The 19,955-nt window shown below is 44.7% G+C and overlaps 2 protein-coding genes across 4 annotated transcripts; both read right to left on the reverse strand.

Annotated features, from left to right (window-relative positions):
- Positions 1-864: 864 nt before the first annotated feature.
- ern2 (endoplasmic reticulum to nucleus signaling 2) lies at positions 865-12,295 on the reverse strand. 3 transcript variants are annotated; one of them, XM_034533315.1, is made up of 24 exons: positions 11,993-12,295; positions 11,033-11,150; positions 10,879-10,912; positions 10,519-10,591; positions 10,344-10,416; positions 10,127-10,249; positions 9,466-9,567; positions 8,511-8,570; positions 8,149-8,374; positions 7,862-7,940; positions 7,471-7,621; positions 6,573-6,706; positions 6,178-6,366; positions 5,072-5,198; positions 4,807-4,902; positions 4,610-4,709; positions 4,143-4,332; positions 3,680-3,776; positions 3,365-3,564; positions 3,032-3,179; positions 2,769-2,896; positions 2,536-2,659; positions 2,370-2,437; positions 865-2,269 (listed from the first exon to the last, which is right to left on the reverse strand). In XM_034533315.1, exons 1-24 carry the CDS (start codon positions 12,056-12,058, stop codon positions 2,081-2,083), a joined length of 2,895 nt encoding a protein of 964 aa, XP_034389206.1. In that variant the 5' UTR covers positions 12,059-12,295; the 3' UTR covers positions 865-2,080. The 3 variants fall into 3 exon arrangements, with proteins under 3 accessions (XP_034389206.1, XP_034389198.1, XP_034389216.1); XM_034533307.1 differs by having other exon boundaries at positions 8,149-8,392; XM_034533325.1 differs by having other exon boundaries at positions 4,610-4,700; positions 11,993-12,097.
- Positions 12,296-13,061: 766 nt separating this feature from the next.
- LOC117731166 (carbohydrate sulfotransferase 12-like) lies at positions 13,062-19,955 on the reverse strand. The gene is made up of 6 exons (XM_034533336.1): positions 19,822-19,955; positions 17,120-17,748; positions 16,366-16,508; positions 14,935-15,063; positions 14,630-14,822; positions 13,062-13,638 (listed from the first exon to the last, which is right to left on the reverse strand). Exons 2-6 carry the CDS (start codon positions 17,633-17,635, stop codon positions 13,366-13,368), a joined length of 1,254 nt encoding a protein of 417 aa, XP_034389227.1. The 5' UTR covers positions 17,636-17,748; positions 19,822-19,955; the 3' UTR covers positions 13,062-13,365.

The following is a 19,955-nucleotide window of genomic DNA, read 5'->3' on the forward strand; positions in this document are numbered from 1 at the left end:
TGTGGTTTTGAGTGAATGTAGACATGATTCTACGTCTTCAACATTAATTAGTGTGGTTTGAGTGAATGTAGACATGACTCCAGCTGTTGAAGTCATTGACATCTGGCTGGCAGGAGGGAAAGTAAGCTCAGATTGTGTTAAAGCCGTTTTACGGAGTAGAGAATGTCAAGTCTCACGTAGCGTAATTAATGTCTGCATCATTTACTAATGCATCATTTACTTTAATCCTGTAGCGGCTCGAGACTCCTGAATATTCTCCGTTTTTTTTTTTAATGCATCTTTCTCAGCTGGAGGTGATAAATGTTATCCTTCTCATGTTCTGACAATCTCCATGATTTTATATATTTATGGTCATTTTACGTCATAAAAATGTAATCTAATATTGTACTTTTTAAAAGCCAGGCCGCCATTCTAAATAAGAATTGGTCCTTAATGATTCGTCTGATTTAAATGAGAAAAAAATATTTAAATTATTATTATATAAATGAATAAGTAGAGAAGAAGTTAATTCTTTCTTTTCTCTTTAATATCAAATATTTATGACTAAATAAACAATAATCATATTGAACCTTTTTTTTTTTAGGGGGAATGCGATTAGTGATTATTTATTCATATTTAATCTGTTTAATCATATATGTTTAAAACAACCCCCACAACTGTCATCATATGTGATGCACATGTTTCTAATTTTTGTGAGATGATCTAACGTCATGTGTTCATGTGTCCCTCGAGGTCAGAAGCTGCTTGAGAATATTGTCCGTGTCTATAAAATAAGCATTTTAAAAGTTTTACTTTCATGTCTCATACATTGTCACACGATGTGTGGAAACTGGGAAGAGTTCACAAACCAATCACGAGACTCGATCCATTCATTCCTTGGCACACCCAAAGCGTCAGTTTAATTCACTCATTCACAACAACAACAAAAGTACAAAAGTTTGGATTCTTCTTCATCATCATCATCATCATCATCATCATTCATTCAGACCAATGAGAAGCCTCCAGTCGTTACAGGGAGGTGACACATCCATTAGTGTCTTTTCGAGAGGCGCAAAAGCTCAAGCCATGCCAACGTTCAGGAGTGATACGATACAAATATCTACAATCATTTAAAGTTAAAAAGAGACTGGCAAATGATGTAGTCCCCCATTGTTGCACAAATCCGGGATCAATCTGATTTCACCAGAATTTAGGTTATTATTCCGCAATATTCTCCCGTCAATCAAATCAGAGGGAATTGGCCGCGAGTGAATGTCGTTTTTTTTCTAATTAATTTGATCATAAAACAAATTGCCTTTTCCTTTTGGTTTAGTGTAATATTAAATAATATTATCTAAGTCCCAGACACACTTTTTTTAAAAATGAAATTGTTGCATGTCTTTTCTCCTCTTGTTTTTCTCGATCGATTAGCCAGTAAAAAAAAAAAAAATCAGTGTGTCCATTTCTGGAGGTTTATTAGCAGAAATGGAATATAATAGTCATAACTATGTTAACATTCGTGTATAAATCGTATAAAAATAAAATAATAATAATAATAATATATAATAATAATAATAATAATACATTTTTTTATATCATATAAAGCGTCTTTGAGTGTCTAGAAAAGCCCTATAGAAATTCGAATTATTATTATTATTATTATTATAATCACCTCAAACTATTGTTGGCTTAGATTGAGCTCTACTTAGGAACCAGGTCCTCTACACGGAGTTCGCCGTGTTTCTACAGTGGTTGACGAACTATTGCATTTTTTTCAAAAGGAAAGTTCTGATGGAGTTGCGCATTAAGATGTAGTTTAAAAACAGTTTTTTTATTAATATAAATAATGTGTGCAGCTTTAGCGGAGGTGTGCTTTTCTAATTTATTTGTTTAAAAAACGTTTCCCGATCTACAGCTGCAGAAAAAATTGAAATGGATCTATAAAAAAAAAAAAAACTCTATAAAAACTTTTCTTCACTGCACTGCAGGTGCGGGCTTTACAAAAGCAATAGAGGGGCACCGTTTCTGTTGCTCACAACAACAACAAAAAACTACTTCAGTGTGTGTACAGAGTATATGATGTGCTGGGGGGGGGGGGGGGTCAAGTCATTTGGCGCTGGGGGGGTAGATAGTAGGGGTGAAACAGTCTCTCGTGGGAGCAGAAGTGCAGCGCGGCGTGCGTGTGCATCAGTAACCGTGGAAACCGCGAGGTGAAGTAGTCGACGAAGCCCTCGGGCAGCTCGCCGAGTGTCTCCTGCACCTCCGGTGGCAACTCGTGGTAGTGGTGCTTCTGCAACGCGACAAACACATACAAGGTGTCAAAGTGGGGGCTTCATTGTTTCATTGTTCCATTGTTTCAGTGTTTCATTGTTTCAGTGAGCGTGGCTGACCTTATTCCTCATGGCTCGCAGCAGATCCCGGACCGAGTTTCCTTTATATGTCCTGAAGCGCCTCAAGTCTGCAATGCATACACAGGAGGGGGGGGGGGGGGGGGGGGCTTCGTCATCCTGCGCAGGTGCAAAGAGTGCAGTGATGCGATTATGATGCGCGGCGTACCTGTCTGCAGAGGCACAGAGATGTGCATCCTCCAGTTGGTCCGAACCACTGCTCTGCCCGCGGCCTCCAGTTTGACCACGATGGGACCGTCTGCTGGTTCCTTCTCTATGCGGTCGCTCACGTCCTGCGTACACACACACACACACACACACACACAGTGAACCTGTGCCTACATGCATGTGGATGCTCCTTCAACTTGCCCATATCAAATACATTTCACAGATCTAACACACCTGGAAAAAGAGCAGCTGCTTCTCGGGGCTCCAGAAGAACGGGTGTTTGAGCGCCCGGGCGGTGCAGGGCCGCGCCGCCGCCTCGCCACTGATCATCCGCTCGATCAGATCCTGTGCGATGACGTCGTCTGATTAGACGGAGAAAACGGTTTTCGTGTCATTGTAAAATCAGCAGATTTTTGGGGATTATTATCATTATGTCTGAAAATTGCATGTAAACATTTTTTTTTTTTTTAAACTTAATGCACGAACACCGCTCTCACCGTGCCTATCCTCCATAAAATGTGAGAGTGAATATTCCCCTGACAGGATGTTGACCTGCCGTCTTAACGAATCACCGAAGGGGTGCTGCCCCCTGCTGACCACGTAGTAGAACACGCAGCCGGCCGAGAAGACGTCCACCGCTGCCGTCTGTGCAGAGCGGAGGAGAAAATAAATACAGCGCGTCATTAAAAATACAAACTAAATACAATACCAAAGTATGTCTCGTTCAAATTGTCATCGCAACTTGATAAAAAACACCTCAAGCTACACATGAGCCTTGTTTAATCGTCTATTCATGTGTTCTCAATGTGTAATGTGTGTGCGCGTGTTACCGGTTTGTTGCCGGGTGTATCCCGCAGTACTTCGGGCGCTATCCAGCCTTCGGTTCCTGGGATTCCCGACCGCAAAGAGAAGCTGCTCCGACCGTCCGGGATCTTCTTACAGAGACCAAAGTCAGAGATGAGAGCTCGGACCCGACCCAGAGCGCTGGGACCAGAGAGGAGGATGTTCCTGGGCTTCAGGTCCCGATGGACTGAAAGGGGAGAGACGAAGAAGAAGAAGAAACGGAGATGAGAAAGAGAAAAACTATGTGTGTAGTCTATGTGTGTGTCTGTGAGTGTGTGTGTGTGTGTGTGTGTGTCTCAGACCTATGTTGAGTGAGTGGAGGTGTGAGAGGCCACACATGGTCTGTCCCAGCAGAGTTATAGGATTCAGCTCAGGAAAGCAAGACGGATCCTCCACGTACTGCAGAGACCAGAGACACACAAAACACATTATTGTTATTAAAACACACACACACACACACACACACAGGTGTTTTTAGTTAGTCTGACTGGTTATAGACTTCTGCTAAAGTCAACCCCCCCAAAAAAAAATTAAAAAATAATATATATATATATATATATATATATATATAACACTGAAACTCGTCAATCACTCGCAGTCCGTACACACCCACACAGGTGTTATCTGCCAGATTAACTGCTGTTCAGAGCCTTTAACGGGTGTTTTAAAAAGACCTCCAGTGGCTCGATGCTAACGACAAACCCCTCGATGCTAACGACAAACCCCTCGATGCTAACGACAGGAAGTGGACCGGCGAGGCCTGACCTGTTGCAGCGTGGCGGCGCACAGCTCGATGGCGATGTACGTGAAGAGGCGGTCTCTCTCCGTGCAGAAGTACCGGATGACGTTCGGGTGGGTGTCCGACTCTCGGAGGAGCTGCACCTCCCGCTCCGCCACCTCCAAACACTTGGGCAGTATTCGCTTCACCGCCACGTGGCGTCCATCAAAATTACCCCTGAAGTCCCCCCAAAAAAACAGAGGGGGCCGTGATATTATGCATAATATATATATATGTAAAAAGAAATGAAGTTATGCAAAGATTACAGTATTTAACACACTCTTTGCGGGAATTATGCTGTTCCAAGCGGGGATTATTAGAAATACATATACTTATAGAAAACAGTTTCTCTGATGGTGTGTTCACTGATAATACAACTTGCAAGATTCAACATTCAGCTGCCAGCAAACTAAAAGTAACCAAATAAAACAACAAACTAATTAAAATACCGTACCTGAAGACAAAGGTTCCCGCGGTGCCGTGTCCGAGCACCTCGGACGGCGTGAAGGAGATTTTACCCACCTGCACCTCCTCGCTGCCTCCTTCTGAGAGACCTCGGGAAGGAAAGAACGAAGCAGCAAGATATTCATTTCATCTGAGTGCCAAGGGACAAAAAGGGAAATCAAACTATTTTTGATGTGGAAATGTTACCTGCTGGGGGTTTGTTTCCATTTGTAACCACATCTGAGGTGCCGCTGCTGTGAGCGCGAGGACTGGGCGGAGGGTCGGCCGACGCAGGCGGAGAGTCTGGATGCAGAAGAGCGACGATTGTTTAAGATGTCGAAGGCTTTGAGAGAACACCTGCTGCTTCAACGCTAATCAGTTTCATTTTTAATAATCCTCCATTCCTCGAGCGTTTAACGACGGCGGTCGTTAAAACACATGGGAGCAAAAGCATAACGGGGAAGCGACTCACCACTGGAGAGGGTCGCGTCTGAAGAAGCCGAGGTCGCCGCCGGCTGCATGTTGGTTTGCATGCGCTGGAGACGAGACTCGAACGCCTCCTCCAGCTGCCTTTGAGCCTTCAGCTGATGAGCTGCACGCTGGGAGACACACGTCACATGACATGAGAAGACGCAGTACGAGAGGTCATAATTGAACGGGAGCTCCTCTTTGAGGGAGATTTGTAAGATTATGAAACTCTCCTTTGGTGGCACCGTAAAATAAAAACCCAGCGACGACCATTCGGTTGACCCGAAAGGTTGTGAGAGAAAAGTCTTCTTTTTTTTTTAAAAAGGGCTGGAAACAGAACGTTGTTGCCCCATAAGCATTATTTTAGTAACACAAAAGCATGAAAAAAAGTCTTCATATGAAAACACAGAGTGCCGAGTTTCATAGATTAAACATCTGTGCACAGGAGCGTAGCACTTTTGAAAAGGTTTTGTATCATATGTGCATATTTTGTCGTGTTTCCGCCACAGAATCAACGTGATCGGGGGAATATTGTTAAACCATTTGCAGGACTGTCTATTTATGGATCGTTATGCATGTGCGTCCTCGTTGGCGTGCACAAAACAAACAAAACAGGCATCCACTCGTAGAAAAACAAGAACTCCGCAGCATACCTCTGTTCTCCTGCATCACTTATTGCTTGATATCGGTGCAGTTTGCCCCCATTTGTTTATATCTTTGAGGTACAAAATAACGTAATCTTAAACTGCATCTTAAACACATGTTTAAATGTGGCTGTGTGAATGCTATGTGGCATACATTTTGCAAAGGGCGGGCGTTTTGTCTTTAATTTTGGAAGTTCAACCTCAGCTGTTATTTTCATTTAAAAAGGTTAAATGGGCTGAAAGATTAATGAATATTCTGAAGTTGCTTTAAAAAAATATGAAAAGTGAAAGTGGAAAAAACGTTATCAATATATCATTTAAGGACAGGTTTTTTTGTTGACATTTTTGTTTTAAATATATATTTTTTTAAAGGGTTAAAAAACACGCGCATCTAAACAGCAGACGAACACACACACACACACACACACACACACACACACGCACACACACACACACACACACTCACAACGGGGTAAGTGAGCACGAAGGCCAGCCATCCTCCCAGCAGCAGCGTCAGAACCGCCAGAGTCAGACGGTCCTGAGTCATGTAGACGGGCGTCACAGCGGCCGGCCCGCGGGCCTGTCCCGCCGACCTCCCATCGACCCCTCCTCCGTTAGCATCGCCGTCGCCATGGCTACCGGCAACCGTCTGGAACTGAAGGACACAATACGACCGCCGGGAGGAGAAAACAATGGGATTATGATGAGGTTCAACAACTCATTAAAAAGTAGTTCATCACATCAATCGGTGGAACAGCTGCTAGGGTAGTCGGCAACAACAGGAAAGAAGATATCGTGGCTGTGACTCCCCCGACTCTGCAGCGGGGAAACCCAGACGTGTGGCGTGGAGCCGTGACTCACGTAGCGCTGATGGTAGTGGGAGGCCGGCGAGGCCGGAGGGCGAGGGGGGATGACGGCCTCACCAGAACGCTGCAGGCCCGCGGGGAAATCCCTCAGCATGGTGGTGTGAGCCACCGGAGGGAGCTCGTGATGACCTACAACATACAGGCGTCTGTGGTCAACTTCTTTCCTCCAGGCAAACAAAATCAAAAAGAGAAATATTTTAAGTGTTGTGACCTTTTCTTCTCGAGCCTTCGAACGCTTAACGGGATTAACGATATTCGCTTGTTTTGTATCTCAATCACCTCAAAAAAAAAAACTCACAACATTGAAAGGCCAATATAGAATATGTGCGTCAGGAAAACTGTCCAGTTTATTGAGCTTTAATGAGTTTAATGAGCCAAATCTTCTTATATTGTATAGATGTGTGCGATATATTATTTAGGATTTATAGACCATCTTGTTACCTCATTTATTTATTTAGCTTTTTTGTTTCTTACTTGCTTAAAGTCCTTCTTCATTAATTCATGTATGTTTATTTTTTTTGCTTAGTCAAATATCAGAATTGAGCGCATTATTCCGTAACTTATTCTGTTTTTTTCATCATCCTAAAAATATAAGATTTAGATTTAGTCCATATGTGGTCAGTACACTGCCCTTTGGTTTTGGTATATCATAAATAAAACGAATGAAGAAGAAAGAAGAAAAAAACAGAACCATGATATTGACCTTTTACAGGATAAACATATTCATAGTTTGTTATGGCTGAAAGTATTCAGGAAACGTAATTGTGACATACAAAGATGTGTTTAGTTAGACCAGTGCGCGCGTGTGTGTGTGTGTGTGTGTGTGTGTGTGTGTGTGTGTGTGTGTGTGTGTGTGTGTGTGTGTGTGTGTGTGTGTGTGTGTGTGTGTTTACCTATTAGCAGCCAGTGGTTTTTCCGACTGTTAGTGCTTCCCGGTGGATAGCGCACATCAGTGAACGGAGTGATCTCACACTCCCCTCGCTCGCTGACCGTCACTCCGGCCGTCACCGGTCCCTCGATCCGAGCCAAGGTCAGTCCCCGAGGCTGCCACGGCAACGAGAAGCGCAAACCGGTCACGAAAAAACCCATCAATCTGCCCACGTAACAGGGTGTGTCCGGCAGTGTCCCGACACACACGATCTGATACGCTGTAATAACTAATAGCCTTCTGTGAATGCAGGACTTGGATTAATAAGGAAACTGAGTGTGTGTGTGTGTGTGTGTGTGTGTGTGTGTGTGTGTGAATGCAGTTATGTGATAAATAAATTACATATTTAAACTCACCACTAACGAGACTCCGTGGTGGACGAGGGAAGTGGAGGCGTAGAGGTGGGAGTCCAATTTTCCTACATAGAGAGTGGGTCTGAAGGAGAAAACAAAAAAAGTCAGGTTTATTATTGATGTATTAATTATTAGGATACCTCAAAAAGGTATCATAAAATAACAGACATCGGCAGTCCTTGCCCTCGTTGTATGTAAAGACACATCTTAGCGTATCGTCGCTTACTTGAATTTAAACAAAAGTTTACCACTAAACTAAATAAATGATGTTTCCAGACAACTTCTCTTACACGAGCTGCGTCTGCGCGCTGGCTTGCTCTTTCACGAACTGGTAGCTCCACTTCAACGTCGAGTGCGCGTCCTCCTGTTCGTCGGCGGCGGCGGAGGAGGAGAAGGTGAGGAAGCGCAGCGTTTCCATGGCGAGGGAGAGGTGAGGGGCGTGCCTCAGGGAGTCGCCGGAGTACAGGTAGACCCCTACGACGGGCGAGCCGTAGTTCTGGCTCCACAGGACGTCCCCTGGGAAGACAGACACAGCTCGAGGAAGGAGAAGGTGGAAGTAAAGAAGCTCATCAACCTCTCACAAGATTTTTTTTTAAAAAAGGTGATTAAATATTCACACAGTAAGAACCACACACACCTCCCCCCCTCTTACCCGTCTCTCTGTCGACCGTCACCACGAGACCGTCGCCGCTCGACACCAGATGGGCCATCTCTGGAAGAGCAACAGTTTGATTGTGGTTATTTTAAATGAAAATATTAAAAAGCTGGAAAACACTCACATGGCTCCAACCAAGGGCGCTTAATTCTCTAAATATGTCGTTCATATCTATATTTATACATTTTAAAATCCGTATCAGAATACACTCTGACAGACAATTATGAAATGCATGTTCCAGATTGTCGTTTCATTCAAGTAAGTGCACTAGGAATAAAGTTCACAAACATCTTTTTCACAATATTGAGAAATCCATAAAAGATTTCCTGGAGAGGGGGGTGGGGGTGGTGGTGGTGGGGGGGGGGGGGGGGGGGGGCCGGAGGTCCGGTACGATGCCGTTGGTCGGGATGGCGTTATCAGCCGTAAACGCCCTATGAACACAGTGCAGAGTGGTGAGCCACCCAGATGGCGCACGCTCACATGCACTGAAAAGCACGTCTCTGGACACAAAGAACAGAGGAGCTCGGGTAACAAACCACTGGGGGGGGGGGAGGGGCTTCCTTCTGGTTACTTTACTCCACTAAAAGCTTTACAGGGACAATGGTGTGCAGCTATGTTAAGAACTTGTTGAGAATCTTTAAGGTCAAGTAGAAGCGTGACCTTTAAGGATTAAAATAATACTTTGTATTGACTGAAATGTATTTAATGAAGTGAGTCTACGCTACTGGGATTCTCCTCAAACCCGTTCTAGACACACAGGAACCCCCAAACACGTGTTTTGTTCCCGTTTGCGTCTCACGAAGCAGGATCTGCAAAAGGTTCATCAGTTCAAAAGAAATCCAGCTGAGTAAGCATCCACCACCCAGTGTGTGTGTGTGTGTGTGTGTGTGTGTGTGTGTGTGTGTGTGTGTGTGTGTGTGTGTGTGCAAGGACGTGTTCGGGTGAGACGCACTGTAGTCCTGTTTGTCATCGTAAGGCGGAGCCGAGTAGTCGTTGTACGTGGCGTTCCACCGCAGCTCCTGTGTCTTGGTGTCAAACATGGTGACCATGTATTCTGGGGGGAAAACAAACAAACAAACAAACAAACAAACAAACAGGTGCAACGTTCAGAAGCTGAAATCCAGGATGCGCGACGAGAGTTAAAAAAGTTTAAAACTTTTGAGTAAAATGCTGCGTGTCTCACTGTTAGCGGAGGAGGGGCGGGACAAATAGCCTTATTGTGCTAGTCATGCTATTGTTGTTTATTGTTTAAGTTGATCTGAATCTGAACAAAACAAAAGTCTTCCACTAGAATAGATGAAGTCTTCCTCTAGTCTAGAGGAAGACTTCATCTAGTCTAGAGGATGTTTAGAGGACATTGGTGCAATGTCCTTAAACACCAGCCACTCCTGAATACTCGGTGCAGACTACTTGTTCTCCTATTTGCACGAAACGCTCCTTTGTTGTTTGCAGGAGGCTAAACACCCTCCGAAGCACCGTGTTTGTCTCCGATACGGTCGGCAGCGAGTCAGCCCACTGCGTTCTCCTACGACTTTTGTCCCTGTATTCTCCTCTTTATATATATATATATATATCATTCTTCTCTTCACGAATAAACTGTTAGCGTGGCGTACCCGTGCGTCCAATGTAGAGCAGGGGGGTGTTGGGGCAGATGGATTCGGAGGAGGAGGTGGTCAAACTGGTTTGCTTCTCGCCCGTCTCAGGATCCACCACAAACCACACATCCTGCTTCTTACCTTTCGCGAGCACAAACGCACACATATTAACAAGCAGCATTGGAGTCAAATAAACGCACAACAATAAAAAGGAGGTTTTGTGCTGTGTGTATACCTGTATAGAGCACGCCGTCAGAGCTCCTGCAGGGAGCCGACTGGACCAGCTCTGGGATGGTGAAGGGCAGTTTCTGTGGGCACGTCCAAATAATGGGGTGGGGGGGGGGGGGTCATAAAGGTGAAGAATGACACACACAAACCGACACACACAAAACACACAAAGCATTGTTTACCATCAGGCCTTCCTTGTGTTTGCCGCCCAGGACGTACAGACTGCCGTCGTTGGGGTCTGGGAGAAAACCCGGCCTGCAGAAACAAACAGCAGAGCAGCGATTATTATTTTATTTTATATTTCGATTTTTCTAGTCCCGTCCTCATAACTCCGTTTGAGTCAAAATATGTTTTAAAAAAATATATATATATAAATAATGTCAAAATTAATTGGCCGCCATTTTTTTCTCTTTTAAACATGAATAATCTAATCCAAGAATAGTGACACAATGCTACACATCTGCCTTCTTTTGTGACAGCATTCAATACTTTGCTATTCATAAAAAAACACGTGTATGAGTACTTGCGTGTGCGTCACTCACTCTGTGAGGTAGACAGGTACTTGAATAACGGGGTCTGAAAGAAGTCGAAAGGACAATTTAACGGGACACGTTTCATAAAGAGAATTAGAGATGTCAGAAACCCCCCCCCCCCACCCCACCCCCCCCTCCCGTATCGACGTCTACGAGTGTGAACCTTCTCTGAGGGTCCACTTGATGTCCCCCGACTGTTTGGAGACGGCATGCAGACTGCCGTCCAGTGTGGAGACGAACAGGAGGGATTCTGGGAGGGTGACAGACCGGACCCCTCCAACCTGATGGGCCAGAGACACAGAGAGAGAGAGAGAGAGAGAGAGAGAGAGAGAGAGAGAGAGAGAGAGAGAGAGAGAGAGAGAGTCACCTGTCATGTATCTGAGATTTCAGCACAGCTGGACTACAGCTTGTGTGTGGATGTGTTAGTGGGTGTGTCAGCTCTGCTCTCATAATTATACCGTGTTCCTCATTTAGCAGGATATCATTCCCCCCCCCCCCCCCCCCATCCCAACACTTTACACCCAATGCTAAAGGAACTCGTGTGTGTTCACCACTTCCCATATTTACCCACCAACGAGTGGCAACCAGCACACGCAGAAACTGAACACACCATTGCAAACGCTGAGTCGAGAAGACGGGCGCAGGGACGCTCAATGCACGTACACACACACACACACACACACACACACACACACACACACACACACACACACACACACACACACACACACACACACACACACACACACACACACACACACACACACACACACACACACACACACACACACACACACACACACACACACACACACACACACACACACACACACACACACACACACACACACACACACACACACACACACACACACACACACACACACACACACACACACACACACACACACACACACACACACACACACACACACACACACACACGGAGAGAGAGCGAGAGGCAGTATTAACTTTCTTCGGGCAATTTGGACTAAACGTCCTATCGTCATATCATGAGCCTGAAATAGACACAGAAGCGCAGAGCCCCGCTGCGCATAAATAGCAAGACACCATATTAACAACGACAACAACAACAACAACAACAACACCACACTCGGCGTACCTGAAACGGCTTGCCTTCCCATGACAGCAGGAGCAGAGCCAGCAGCAGGCGCCCCGGAGCCCCCATGACCCCCGGCGCACTTTGGTTCACGGCTCGCAACAAACGGGAACTCTGAAGCTATTGAACTAACAACAGAGGTCAGAACTCTCTCTCCATTTCCAAAGCGCGTGCGTCCACGAACACGGCGGCGGCTGCGGCGACGCTAGCGGTGTCGCTTTAAATCCATGAGAACCGCGACGGCACACGTTTCCGTGTTGGGACGGAACCGGTGACGTCGGGACAGAACTGTCAAGCAATGAGGAAGGGGGGCGGGGCCCGGCTTCTTCTCCCCCGCCCCGCCTACTTACCGAGTTACAAGAGGCTCGGCCAATGGGTGGAGAGGTTTTGCGACAGAAGGGGGAGGAGCTGTAGAAACGGCTGGAACACGTGGAAACAGACTGCAGGACAGTTGTGAACGCAACAACAGCGGCTTTTTGTGCAATAGAAAGTAGTGGAGGGCGTGATTGTTTGTTTTGTTCACCCTCTCTCTCTCTCTCTCCCGATGCCCCCCCCCCCAACAGGTACTGTGCTTAACGACTCATTTGAGGTACTTGTTCTTTAATTGAGTATTTCCATTTCTTAGTGCAAACCTTCCTTGTATATGGATATTTATTTATACTCCACTACAATTTAGAGGCAAATTGTGTACTTTTTCCATTTATTACATTTGTCGGAGAGCTTTAGTTACACTCATAGTGTCTTTTATAATAATGTTACACTCTGAAATGGGTTTATTCTGCATATTAAGTGATTTTACTATTGATACTTGAGTACTTTTTGGGTAAAAATACTACTGTAGCCTAATTTTACTTTAAGATGCACTCATCAAGCTGGAAGACTCACATCTAGATTGATTTATTAATGGTCCTCCACAGCTACAGAACAAATTAGATATACTGTTTAAGTCTGAGTGGTACTCCCACGACTATTAAAAATACCTTACTTACATTTAACTATTTTTACATTGTGGTATTGCCACCTTTACTGAAGTAAAACAAATATTTCTTCCACATACACAGTCAAAATAAAGTCACATATACAAAAACATTTATTTAGATGTCAGCCAACAGTTACCCAATGACCCTTCAAAATACTAATAAAATACTATTCAAAGTGCCTTTACGTGTGGAAAAACAGAATGGGGTAATGCCGCTTGTAAGCAGGTGTGCTTCAGATATGTAAAAAAAAAGAAGAAGAAACAAAGCAATAACACTGGCAGGCACAATAAAAACAAACAGCATCATAGACCGGTTGGTCTTCAAAGGCATTTGCTGGCTCGGCGTGGGCTCTACACACGGTGGAGCGCCCACGGCCTTTGGCGGGGGGGCGGGGGTCTACTGGTGCTGCGTGCCGTCAGGTTTGGGGTACCCGAACATCTCAAAGTCTGGTTCGTACAGCTCGTACAGTTCTCTCCTCATTGTTATGGGAATCTGTGCAAACCAGTCTCTCTCCCAGCTGGCTGCGGTGCGGTTTCGAGCCCCTGAAGGGAAGCGGAGCAGATGATCCACCTCCAGAAGCTTCAGCAGGTGCTCCGCGTCCGTTTCCAGGGTTTCTAGTCGTCCGATGAAGTCATACTTCACCTGGCATGGATGGCACAGACGGTACACCTGGAACACACGAAAAAAGCAGAACTGCGTTTGTGATACCTGACTCTGTCCCACGGCTGTTTTATCCTCTATGGGTGCACATGTATTGGCATACATGGGAAAACAGGTCACACACTTTTTTTTACTCCTGTTCTGTTTTTATTGCCCCAAATGTTTTTTTTTAGCTGCACTGCCCTGCTCAGAATCATATAAATGAAATTATATTTTTGTTTCCGAGCTGAACGGAGGCATAACAATAAAAGTAGTCCACACGCTAAAATGTGTTCACTGAAAAAATTTGAGTGGAAATTGGTACATAAATAAAAAGTCACAATACACCACTGAAATAAATGGAAGAGTTGTAAAACTGTAAAAATAAATGAAACTGTAATAAAATGTTCTTTTCTTTTCGTAAAAAAAAGTTGCCAGACACGTTCCAGAGGTGCAGTTTTCCTGGTATCTTTTTTTTCTCCATTAGTACACAACTGTAAATGTACCTTTTGTATAATAACAGCCAAAATAGTGTAAATGTCAACAGTAGTACATTGAAAAGACAGTGGACGATAGGTGAGGAAAAGAAGTCTGTGTTATACTGGTTTGGTCTTTTAAAGCTATGGGTCGGTAATCTTCAGAAACTATAGTTTACCAACTGATTATGACAGATTAAAAAATTAAAAAAACACATCCCAGTGTCGCCAACTCTTTCCCAGTGAAGCTCGCAGCACCTCCAACAGTCACCAAGTCCTCAACGCTGACATCACGACCCTTCAGGTCAAACTCCAAACCCACTCCCTCTAAAACAATCATCATGAGCGTAAACAATCATTTCCTTTGTGCAAATTAAAAGATCGGACCAGTTTATTACAATCCTGCGACGGCCACAGATACCAGATTTGTATTTGTAGTATTTTTTTTTTGGACCACTTTCAGGATGTCGTGAGAATTAAAATAAATAAATAGAAAAACAGAGAAGTAACCTCACGCCATCCAGACATCTCGTCAAACCTTTTACCTGCCGCCAGTGTTCGTTGAAAATGCTCTCCGTCTCCGTCTCCGGATCCAGCAGGTAGGTGATGAACTGCTGAAACGACGGCTTGACTCCGGCTGCAAACGCCTCCGCCGCCGTCTCTGGCAAACCGCCCGACACGTTGCCGTAGCGACGCAGCATGACGGAGCCAAACTGCTTGTAGAAGTCCTCGTTGGGCCTTAAGATATATATATGATATATAATATACAACACACACGGTGCAAGAATGACAGGACTGCAGGTCGAATCGAAGGTGAAGCCCCTCAACTCAAACACAGACACACACACACCTTCCAAACTTGTTCCTGAAGGCCGAGATGAGACGCACGAACGGATCTCGAACAAACAGAAACTTGGTGTAGTGCTGGAGCTTGAGTGCCATCAGGTGGCGGGACAGAGAACCATAGTGGCGCCAAAACCTGACAAAAAAAACCCCGGCACACAACACCATTAAAGAGCAGATCTGCGGTAGTTTTTTTTTAATTGGTAGTTTGTTTAGTCTCGAGCAATACTGGAAAACATCTGGCCTCTAAATGAGTCGAAAACGAAGTCCTGAAGCGGAAAAAACAACAACACGAGTTCAGATGTATATGCGAGCACAGACGGCTCCTGAGGGGTAGAGAAAGATCTGTCTGTGCTGCACCACCAAGCCCCCCCCCCCCCCCCCCCCCCCCATCCACCCCTCCCGTCTTTTCCACTCTCCTCTTCCAAGCGTCAACTCTGTAAATAACTCCTTCAGCTCACGTGTAGCTCCTCAAACAGTATAACTGAATATTTAAGTGTTTTTTCGTAGAGCTTTCTAAAAAGAAAAGGAACGCCTTGTAACTTTTCGTGAATTAACGCCTCTTTTGAGAAGGAGTGGAGGCTGAAGAGTCACTGAAGAGAAACACTGAGTTTCCTTTAAAGTTTCTCAAGTTCTGGACAGACATCCCTGATTTATTGGTAGATTCTTCCCTTTGTTGTCTTTGTGAGGTGGAGGTGTGTGTGTGTGTGTGTGTGTGTGTGTGTGGTTTTGTTTGGTCTTGCTTGAATACATGTCTTAGTCTCGATTTTTACTGCGTCGTTAAAGAAATGATGGTTTCTCTGCACAGGAATTTGGTTTGTGTGGGCCTTCTTCTTCTTCTTCTTTTTAAATTCATCGTTTAAAATAATCAGTATGTTGTTGTGAAGACGTATACCTCGTGAGATATAGCTCGAATATAGCTCGAATATAGCTCGAATATACAAAATACGTTTATCACCAGCTGCGTATTCCAGTAGCAACTCCTCATCTTTCGCTTACATGCCGATGAAAGCTTGAGCGATGCATCACATCTGTCTTTCCAGTCTGCTGCCAGTTAATTTAAAAAAGAGATAAATGTTTGTGGCGTCTTTCTTCATCTTTCTTCATTCGATGCCTCGGAAAAAATAAAAGAGTTTTGTTCCTTCCTTGGATCTGGTGTGAGGGACGTTAAACGAGTCGTGAATCCCTCTCTAATATCTATTTTATAATGCTGTGAAACTCTCCTTCAAACAATCGTATTTATTCAAGTTTATCACCAAAGACGAGATTTTACGAGATCATAATGTTGTGATTATTTACTGAATATAGCTTGATACGCATCATAATGTAACTCAATGCAACCTCAGATGATGTTAATGTCCCCCACCGGCTGCTAAGAGCTAACCCAAGCTGTGTGTGTGTGTGTGTGTGTGTGTGTGTGTGTGTGTGTTTGTCATACTTGGCAAAAGTGAGATGGAGAGAGGAGTTGTGTACGAGGTCAGGAGGTACGGACTCTGGGTCGGTGTACGGCTTTCCCGAGGAGGGCGAGATCAGAGACTGAGACAGGACCACCATCACTCGCTTCCAGTTGGTGCACGCCACCTGAACGGAGGATGACAAGGTGTGTGAGGAAAGACAATGAGGAAAGACAAGGTGTGTGAGGAAAGACAATGAGGAAAGACAAGGTGTGTGAGGAAAGACAATGAGGAAAGACAAGGTGTGTGAGGAAAGACCATGAGGAAAGACAAGGTGTGTGAGGAAAGACAATGAGGAAAGACAAGGTGTGTGAGGAAAGACAATGAGGAAAGACAAGGTGTGAGGAAAGACAATGAGGAAAGACAATGAGGAAAGACAAGGTGTGTGAGGAAAGACAATGAGGAAAGACAAGGTGTGTGAGGAAAGACAATGAGGAAAGACAATGAGGAAAGACAAGGTGTGTGAGGAAAGACCATGAGGAAAGACAAGGTGTGTGAGGAAAGACACGGTGTGTTAGGAAAGACAATGAGGAAAAACACGGTGTGTGAGGAAAGACACGGTGTGTTAGGAAAGACAATGAGGAAAGACAAGGTGTGTTAGGAAAAGACCAGAGGGCACTGGGACATGTGTTGAAATGATCAATGAAAATGTTTTTTTGTCTTTTTCTCACATTTAGATCCACATGTTCACACACACACACACACACACACACACACACACACACACACACACAGTACCTTGGGCACGTAGCAGTAGATAATCTGGTGCGTGTCATCCACGATCAGGTGATCCAGTTCCCGGTTTGGGATCTGCTCGAACGCCCGAGTCCTCCCGGGGAATTCGACAGCGTCCTTCCCCGAACACACGTCCCCGATCCTCTGCTTCCTCGCCTCCTGTTCCCTTTCGTCCTCAGCATTACGACTTCTCTCCTTGTCCTCATCCTCCCTCGTTTCCTCCTTCCTCTGCGCTAGTTTTTTCTTCTTCCCCTGCTCCTCTGTATGCGTCTCCTCGGGCACCGGCGTTGCACTTGGAGCAGTAGCGGGGACGGCGGAGGGAGAACTGGTCCGGGATCTGCCGGTGTGCGTAGAGCGCGAGGGCCCGGTAGTCGTCCCAGGGTGAGGTGACGCGTGTTTGGGCTCCTGCAGCGGGTAGAGGTTGAAGCCCCCGACGTCGTCCCAGTAGGCGATGATCAGCAGGATCATGAACAAAGAGCCCAGGATGAACGCCACTCGTAGACCACGCCACGTTCCCATGGTTATACTCGATCCAGAGCCGTGATTGGTCGGGGGGGGGGGGGAAGAGGTTATCTCAGCTCCATTGTGGCCATCTATCGCGGAAGGAAACACTTCCTGCTTGACACGTGCAACTGAAAGGAAACAGGAAATGTAACTGAGACCCCGTGTTCCTCTTTTACGATCAAAATCACATCTACGCACTGATTATAAAATACAAGAAGTGGATATTATATCAATCAAATGTACGTCAAAGTGCTTTACAAGCGATTGAATGAACATAGGATGTTAAAAGTGGTACAATGTTCATGAAATAGAATAGAATAATACATAATAACAAGGAAATGTTGAGCACACCAAATAAAGAAGATATGAGAATAAGTATAAATTAAAGAACCACCACATTATAAAACACTATACATAAAAGCTAAATAGATGAGTTCTTGGTTAACGTTTAAGAATATCAATAAACACATTAAAATAATCACACACACACACACACAGAAGATGACGCACAATGCAACATTGTATGAGCTGCCATGGTTACCGAGGCAACGGCAATAAGCATCTCTCCTTAACTCAGGTTCGGTGGTGCGGTGAAACCAATAACAATCCAAAATGGAAAAAAAAGTTATATAAACGACGGTAAACTGAAATGAAATAAAAATATTCAGGCAAATATTCAGGCGTCGTATCATCGGAGGCCTTTAATTTGTGATAAATAATATGTGAAGAGCGTGCAGGGACATTTCTACAAACCAGAGACAAACAAGTAAACAATGAATAAGTTTGCTGATATTGTCTTGAGTTAAACAGCCCTCTTATATATATTATATATATATATATATATATATATATATATATATATTATATTATATATATATATATATATATATAATATATATATTATGTGAAAGGTGCTAAATTCACTCACAATGAAAATGCAATATGAATTGAGGTTTACTGGACGTAGAAAAATTAATGTACGTCTGGGCAACGACTCCATATATGGGCTGTCATGTATAGACTTCCTGCCGAATTCATATGATCATATTAAGTCATATTGTTCCAGTATTCTTCAAATCTGAAGCATATCTAAAGCACAATTGACCATTATAATTGTGGTGAGAGTATCTCAAAAGATTCAACCCATGTAAAGCACTAACAATATGCCCTTTTTATAAAAAGTTGGCATTGAAATACCCAATATAATTACATTTTGATAATATGCAGGAATAAATGTACATTGTGGTGGGCTATGGCTAGTTGTGTTAATAAATAAATAATAAATGAATTAATCCAGTTAGAGTGCTGACGTTATCCATCATCATCTTTTTGTTTTTTCTTCTTCATTTTCAAGTCCAAACGGGACATTTTTTAACTATGTGCTATAACTGGTTTGCACCAGGGGCCGTGGGAACCTCGAGCTCGTCCAGGGCCGCTCAGCTGTCACGGAGACGTGAACAAACGGGGCCGTGGGGGTGGGAGGCCGCTCCGGTCCACGGCCCGCTGGAGGGTGCACACCCCTCATTGTCTGTCCCATAAAAACATCTGCTGCCGAAGCGACAAAAACAAAAAGAACCAGACACTGGATGAGCAAAACAGAAAGTCGTCTACGGCTCATATTTTTAGAACATTATAGTTTTGTTTGTTTTTTTCTTCTGCGGCGTGTTCTCTTTCCACGTTGACTGGAGGGGCCCTATTTAGAAAAAAAACATCTAAATCCACAGACAAACATTACAAATTCCTATGTGAACTTTCAAAGTGTCCGTGAAGCTCAGTGACAACGTTGATTAAAGTTGTAGTTGTAATACTTACTTTGTAATAACAATAATAATAATACAATAACTCGTCTCTTTATGCAGGGAGCTTCGGGCTGAGTTTATTTCAGTTAATATTGTTTCTATGCGCCAACACCCGGTACACAATGCGCCCTTTCACCGGCCGGCGCGGAGACGCTGCGCCCCTCCACATGCAGCGTTGGCCGGCAGGAAGACATATTTACCTCCGGCCCCCCCACCCCCCTCCCTCCCTCTCCCTCGCTTCTCTCCACCACGCGCCCCCTCACCGAGCTCCCTTTTGAGGGGCAAGAAGAGCCGGTTGTGTTCCCTTTATGTTCTTCACACATACCGGGAGCATCACGTCTGAGGAGAAACACCAACAAATGAACCTGAACCATGTTTTTTTTGTTTTGTTCTTCTTCTTACCCGGCGGAAGAGCTCCATGGTGCCGGTCGGTCAGCCCTGTTGTCGCCGGTCCCCACTCGCTGTCTGTCGGGTCAGCCCGGTGAGGAGACCGGGTGGGCACGACGGGACTGTGGCGGTCTATATGCTCTCCACAT

The sequence above is a fragment of the Cyclopterus lumpus genome, chromosome 1, assembly GCF_009769545.1.
Source record: "Cyclopterus lumpus isolate fCycLum1 chromosome 1, fCycLum1.pri, whole genome shotgun sequence".
NCBI classification, from domain to species: Eukaryota; Metazoa; Chordata; class Actinopteri; order Perciformes; family Cyclopteridae; genus Cyclopterus; species Cyclopterus lumpus.

What these genes read in the sequence shown, in the direction of transcription:
- ern2 (XM_034533307.1), bottom strand. Translation starts at nt 12,058, where the DNA reads ATGGGGGCTCCGGGGCGCCTGCTGCTGGCTCTGCTCCTGCTGTCATGG. An exon ending in TGACGGCGTGCTCTATACAG is followed by an intron (nt 10,250 to 10,343) that starts GTATACACACAG and finishes TGCTCGCGAAAG; the next exon opens with GTAAGAAGCAGGATGTGTGG. An exon ending in ACCACGGAGTCTCGTTAGTG is followed by an intron (nt 7,622 to 7,861) that starts GTGAGTTTAAAT and finishes TTGCCGTGGCAG; the next exon opens with CCTCGGGGACTGACCTTGGC.
- LOC117731166 (XM_034533336.1), bottom strand. Translation starts at nt 17,635, where the DNA reads ATGGGAACGTGGCGTGGTCTACGAGTGGCGTTCATCCTGGGCTCTTTG. An exon ending in TCTACTGCTACGTGCCCAAG is followed by an intron (nt 16,509 to 17,119) that starts GTACTGTGTGTG and finishes TCCTCCGTTCAG; the next exon opens with GTGGCGTGCACCAACTGGAA. An exon ending in TCAACGAACACTGGCGGCAG is followed by an intron (nt 13,639 to 14,629) that starts GTAAAAGGTTTG and finishes CGTGTGTTCCAG; the next exon opens with GTGTACCGTCTGTGCCATCC.